At 37.2% G+C, this 6,693-nt stretch overlaps 1 protein-coding gene across 13 annotated transcripts in view; it reads left to right on the forward strand.

Moving 5' to 3' along the window:
- The window catches only part of EIF4G3 (eukaryotic translation initiation factor 4 gamma 3), a 338,415-nt gene extending 331,924 nt beyond the window's left edge, over positions 1 to 6,491 (forward strand). For 12 of the 13 annotated variants that reach the window (XM_035019576.1, XM_035019574.1, XM_035019577.1 and 9 more), the window contains 3 exons: positions 1,065 to 1,146; positions 3,424 to 3,570; positions 5,530 to 6,005. In XM_035019576.1, the coding sequence (XP_034875467.1) occupies positions 1,065 to 1,146; positions 3,424 to 3,570; positions 5,530 to 5,711 (411 nt within the window). In that variant the 3' untranslated portion in view covers positions 5,712 to 6,005. Of the gene's footprint in view, positions 1 to 1,064; positions 1,147 to 3,423; positions 3,571 to 5,529 lie in introns of all 13 variants that reach the window. The other variant, XM_035019573.1, reaches the window with a different exon arrangement.
- Positions 6,492 to 6,693: the final 202 nt, after the last annotated feature.

Below are 6,693 nucleotides of genomic sequence, written 5' to 3' on the forward strand. Positions count from 1 at the left end.
AAGATTGGTAATGAAACCTCTTACTGTAACACAGCCCACCATGTGCAGTGCTGCTGGTATCCTGCAGAGCTGGCCATCTGACTTGTTAACCCCTCTTAACTTGGCTCTCGCCAAGTGATGTATGAGGTTAGGTATTCAACAGAGAGAGAGCAGCTAGTTAATCTGTGTCAGTTTTAAAATTCATAAACATTTAACTGATCTCCAAATATCTTTGAAATTCTTAGCTTTCTAACACAGAGGTTTATAATGACATCCTAAGTTTGTTCCTGGCCAATCATTTTAAGGCTGACCCAGTGGAAAATACTATGCTGTGCTATTAAAAGAAGCTGAGACAAGCATTAATTCCTTGAAACTGAGACAAGCATTAAACTTTGAAAAGTATTTAAAATACCTTCCTAGAAAATGTCTCCTTTTGTTTGTGTTTTCCTTTTGCTATTCATCTGGCTTAGTACAGCGTTTTATAGCAAGATCTTTCTTTTTTTAAGAAGATAAGATCTTAAGAGAAACTAAGAAACAAATTTGAAGCCCATTTACTCTACTTAACATATCTCTAAGTACATTTTTTCTGCCATCCTTAGAAAAGAGTAATATTTTTCTCACCACCACCTGAAAGATTTGAGACAATGCTTGAGTTTAATCTCTAGTTCACATTAAAGTTAAGGTAGAAAAGCAATGTTAGCACATCTAAAAATTGTTGCACACTACTCAGAAAAGTAGTCTCTAAACACACTGGGGTGAGATCATCTTAATATGAGTTATTTATTGAGGAAGAAAAATGCTTTTAAATGGTTGTACTTCCATATGCACATACTGCGCAACACTGTATAATTGAGCAAAATATAAGCAGCAGTAAGCTCTCTGAAAACTAAATGCTGCTACCTGGAATATTTTCAGACAGAACTGGTGGTAGCCCAAGTATTTTCCAATGAATCAAGATTAATTTTTACAAGAATGTTGAATGTGACCCCATCTGTCCGAAATGCCAGATGAGGCCTGGTGTAAGAGAAATAATTTCTCTGATGTGCAAGGGTACTTTTAACTGTTCCATTTACTTTTGATTTCAGGCTAATCTAGATGAAAGCCAGATGAGTTCACCTACATTCCTTAGAGCTTTAATGACAGCCGTTTGTAAAGCAGCTATTATAGGTAAGTAAGATTTCTGAACGCAGCTCTTAACATCTGAAATCCCCGGTATGTTAACTGCTGATGATATGGGTCTGAGTTTATATTGTCTTCAAAATTTGCCCTATGAAACTCATTTTCTTGTGCCAGTGGGTGCCATTTCTGTCTACAATGCCTAGCTATCTGAAGCAGGGGGATGATTAGCTGCTGTGCCCATAGAAAGCCCAGATCTGAGCAACTACTGCATGCCTTGTGTTCTTCCAATTCAGGAGAAAGTGGGTACATGCCACTTGGGTTGTTTCCTTCTCTGTTGGATGTGGTTTTACGTTTACCTTTCACCTCCAGTATGCGAAGCCGCCTCTATCTTCCATTCAAGATTTATAATGAATGGGTTGAATATTCTTAACCTAGTGTCAATGAAGGATTCGTCATTTCAACAGAAAAGCCATTTTATATAAAAACGTATGAGGAAAGAAAACAATTGTTTCTTTTGCTTTATGTTGACCTTAGATGATGAGACAATGTCATTGTTAATCACATAGATGGATAGGATTAGGGTTGGTAGAAACCCTAAGTATTTAACCTGCATATAGTATTCAACAATATTGAATGAGATCATCCACCTAGCCTCAGATAGAAATTCACATTTCTATCACTGCAGTAGGGAAAAAAGTCCCATCAGCTCAAAAGTTCAGAATTTCAGGTCTGTCATCATTTTAGAAGATAGCTTCAGAATTATAAGATTTTTTGTCAGATGAATGTTTTTTCAGTGTTAGGTCTTTAATGAGGTAAATAACAAGGTAATAGAAAGTCTTTATAAAAACGTCTTAAGTCATTTCCAGTATCTATGGAACTGTAAGGCTGGTGTGTTTTGGGTTTTTTTGGAGTTTTTTTTTTTTTTTAAGATTTATTTATTTATTTTAGAGAGAGAGAGCAAGAGCGAGCGGTGGGGGGGGAGGGAGAGGGACACACTGAGCACAGAGCCCAATGCGGGGCTTGATCTCGTGACCCTTAGATCATGACCTGAGCTGAGATCAAGAGTTAAACAGTCAACTGACTGAGCCACCCAGGCACCTCATAAGACTGGTGTTTTAAGATTTTTTTTTTTTTTTTTTTTTTTGACAGATAGCGAGAGCAGGAACACAAGCAGGGGGAGTGGGAGAGGGAGAAGCAGGCTTCCTGCCGAGCAAGGAGCCCGATGTGGGACTCGATCCCAGGACCCTGGGATCATGACCTGAGCCAAAGGCAGACGCTCAACGACTGAGCCACCCAGGCGCCCATAAGACTGGTGTTTTAAAATCACACTTGTAGAGGTGCCTGGTGGCTCAGTCAGTTAAGTGTCCAGCTCTTGATTTCAGTTCAGGTCATGATCTCAGGGTCGTGAGATCAAACCCCATGTTGAGCTCCTTGCTCAGCAGGGAGTCTGCTTGAGATTCTCTCCGTCCCTCTCCCTCTGCCCCTCCTCCCCACCCCGTGCTCCCTCATGCGCTCTCTCTTAAAGTAAATATTTTAAAAAATAAAATCACAGTTGGAAAGTATAAAAGTTGCTTTAAAAAACAAGATTGTAGGGCGCCTGGGTGGCTCAGTTGGTTAAGCGACTGCCTTCGGCTCAGGTCATGATCCTGGAGTCCCTGGATCGAGTCCTGCATCGGGCTCCCTGCTTGGCAGGGGGTCTGCTTCTCCCTCTGACCCTCCCCCCTCTCATGTGCTCTCTCTCATTCTCTCTCTTTCAAATAAATAAATAAAATCTTAAAAAAAAATAAGATTGTACCCCAGTGCTCACTTACAGAGGAGATAAAACCTTATGCTTCTTGGCATTGAGGATGAGATTTCCTCAACCTCTTTTTACTGTGCCTTTACCCCAGAAGGCCTAGATTGTATGTGTTGTTTGCCACTGTTAGAGTTGGTCCTTGCCCTCCTAGTAATAATAAAATGGTTCCGTTTTACCCTTCTGAAAAGATTAGCATGAACTATCACTTTAATTTCCTTTTTAATGTTTCTTTTATAGTTTGGAATGTCACAAAACCACTGTCCCTGTTTCATTATGATTAAAGATAAAGAATTGGGTGCACTCGTTTTGAGGGAACCTGGCACTCAAAATACATCCCCCCTCCATGTATTTTTATTATTTCAGGAAGAATATCCCATTAATAATTTCAGAATATCTTAGATTTCAGAATCTTTTCCTTGGACCCCCCCTTGCTTCTGCTTTCCTTGTAGTCACGTCTTATCAACTCAGAAAATTAAAAATGGCTGTGTTAACTCCTTAAATGTAACGCTTAGTTCTTGTATCACCCGTAGCTGACTGTTCTACCTTCCGAGTGGACACTGCTGTTATCAAGCAGAGAGTGCCGATCTTACTCAAGTACCTAGACTCGGATACAGAGAAGGAACTGCAAGCACTTTATGCACTACAAGCATCAATAGTAAAACTTGATCAACCTGCCAGTAAGTTTACCTCCTACAATTAACCCAACCAGTGGGTGAGATTTATCCAAGTCAGGACTTCGGAGATGCTTTGATGGGTTTTGAACAGCAAATAATAGAAGAATCACTACTAACAAAAACTCAGATAACCAACAACTTTAATAAACCTGGATTTTTTATGTACTTGACTTCTGTGAGAAAATGGTAATAAAATTAGTTTATATTAGAGATTTAATCCTCACTGTAGGGCAGGTCTGCCTAAGTGATGGAAATGTATCTGTACCATGCAGTATGGTACAGTATATTCACTTGAGCACTTGTGAATGTGGCTATTGTGACTAAGGAGCTTAATTTTAAATTTTATTTAATTTATATGTAAATAGCCCCGTGTGGTTAGTGGCTACCCTTTTGGATAATGCAGAGCATTGTGGTGATAGCATGCATGCATTACAGTCTTTCACCTTCTTTGACACAGGTCTTAGTAATGAAAGAGGATGATACTCTTCAGAATCCTCAGACACCCAACAAAGACATTAAGGTGTTTTAGACTAATTTTCACTTCAGGGTTATGATTAATTCTTTGCTAACCAGACAAATAAGGTAACCTGGACCACCGAAGTCTTAGTGATACTGGTAAATTAACTGAATTGTATTAAATCTTGAAAATTCAGTTGAAACTTGTGAAAATGGATAGTAGTACAGGGCAATTTCAGAGCTGACATTGAAGTAGCTCTTTGGTACTTCCTTAGGTTTTATCTGTTGCTGGGCTTTCCTTCTTTGCTAGTGCTGATGAATCCCTCTAGGAGATAAAGGAAAAGATCGAAACAAATAATCCTCAGTTTGTAACTGATGAGACATATTAAGTCTGAATCAGAGAATTAACTGACTTTGTTTTCTCTTTCTCAAGACATTTGGAGGGTCATTTAACATCATGACTTCCTTTTTCTGTTCTTATAGGATGAGGACTCATTCACTTTTTAAGAGATGAAATTGACGCTATATGCTCCGCCAGTCAAATTAAAGTGTCTCCCATAATGATCAGCTTTAATAATCCCTGGAGAGATGTTTAATTCTAGATTTACCATCAATAGAATTTTGGCCACTTGTTTCCATTTCCCCATAGGCTAACCAAGGTTTAGAGGATGAAAAGTGATTTCAATATTAGCTTAACTAATAAAATTACATAGATAAAGCCAAAGAAAAAATTTAATATGACTCATTTTAAGCCTAATATTTATTATCAATTGTTGTTTATTCTATTGCGTCCCTCTGTTCATATGAATGGAGGCTGACTTTAAATGAACTTAAGAGCCCATAATGAAGGGATTAAAAATAAAGGTTTTTATTTTTAATAAAATTGATAATAAAAATTACCAGCTTTTTCTCTTTTTTGAACAATAACATAAGCTAAGTTTCCACTGTGGAAGCAAAACAGAAAAATTTGCCCAGATCATCTGGGCATTGAAAAAAACAGGCTGTTGTTTCTCTGGACAAAATCCAGATGAGATAGTTTTTACCCATATTTTCCATATAAATTATTACTCTTTCCAGTTTGAAAGCAACATTAGAAGGGGGGAAAGTACCTTCTGCCCTTTTCTTCCAAAATTTGTAAAAATTATATATTGTAAAATTTCAAACAATGGAGAATGTATAAAGAAGAAAGTAATTTGTGTATTTAATTTTTATAGTGTGTAGTTTGAGAACTATATAATATCAAACACCTCAGCACTATCGGAAAATAGTTCAAATTGAACAAAATAATAGCAATAAAAATAATTTAGATTGCTTAAATCTTTTTCCTGTTCTTGAGACAAGTTGTTTTTGCTATTATACTATAAAGAGGGAATATGATGAATTGTTATGGATATTCTTCTCTAGGGGAACTCATGTGCATTCATTCATTCATTCCTTGGAAATATAATCTCTTTATCACAACTACAGCGCCTCTAGAACTGATAGTATATTTTTACTTCCTTGCAGATTTGCTACGAATGTTTTTTGATTGCCTATACGATGAGGAGGTGATCTCCGAGGATGCCTTCTACAAATGGGAAAGCAGCAAGGACCCTGCAGAGCAGAATGGGAAGGGTGTGGCTCTGAAATCTGTCACTGCGTTCTTCACGTGGCTGCGGGAAGCCGAAGAGGAGTCTGAGGATAACTAAAGCTTCAAATACACAAAACGAAACAAAAGAAACAATTTAAGTATTTTTTTAAAAAGTTTCACGTCTTCGCCAATCACAGTGCAGCAAGGCCAATTCTCGCAGAAATCCCCACGTGTGCACGAGTGGGAGAGGGGAAAGAGAAAAAAGGTGATCATGGAGGAAAAAGGTACTGGAAAAAAGTAAACTTCAAACCTGAGGGCGGGAGCACTAAAACCAAAATACATGTATTATTTATAGAAAATATTTTCTGTTTTAATCTTTTCTTTTTAAACAAGGACTCATACTTTAAAAAAACACATCTGTTTAGCAAAAAAAAAAAAAAGTTGAGAACTTTTTAATTTATTTTAAGGACTGCAAATGCCAGTGTAATTTTTTAATTTGCAGTTTCTGTAAACAACTTGTATAATAGAAAAGCAGAGAAATAAATTTCCCTCCCCTGCAGATGCACCTCACGTTTGTTTTAAAGCATAGTAGTTAGTCCAGATTTAAGAAGGTTTGGGGTGAATAAGGTAAGAAAGATTTTTTTTTTTTTTTTTTGGCATCAAATCTTTCTGCCTGCCTCTCAGCTTGCTTCAGAAAATTAAAAAAAAAAAATCACAATAGTAATCAACACATACATAACCTTGGAACAGAAGGAAATGCTGTGGACCAGAGAACTCCAAGAATTGTTTAAAAAATTTAAAAAACAAGTGCTACCCTGCGAAAAGTACTCTTAATACTTTTGAAATCTTTAGAGCAACTTTAAGGCTTGTAAATACATAGAACAAATATTTAAAAAAAGAAACAAAAAGAAATTGAGTCAATACTATTTCTTTTCACTTTCAAAATATAAAGAACAAAATAAAGACAAACATTGCAAGTTTAAAAGAAAGTAAAATGACTTCTCCTTTTGACAGCTGCTGCATGTGCGCCCATCTCTGGGAGGTGCTGTCTGGCTATTTGTTGTCTAATCCAAATCACTCCTGAGGGTGGGTGGGTAGGG

Source organism: Mirounga leonina, unplaced genomic scaffold, assembly GCF_011800145.1.
Source record: "Mirounga leonina isolate KUSES-001 unplaced genomic scaffold, KU_Mleo_1.0 Mir_173, whole genome shotgun sequence".
Classification (NCBI taxonomy): domain Eukaryota; kingdom Metazoa; phylum Chordata; class Mammalia; order Carnivora; family Phocidae; genus Mirounga; species Mirounga leonina.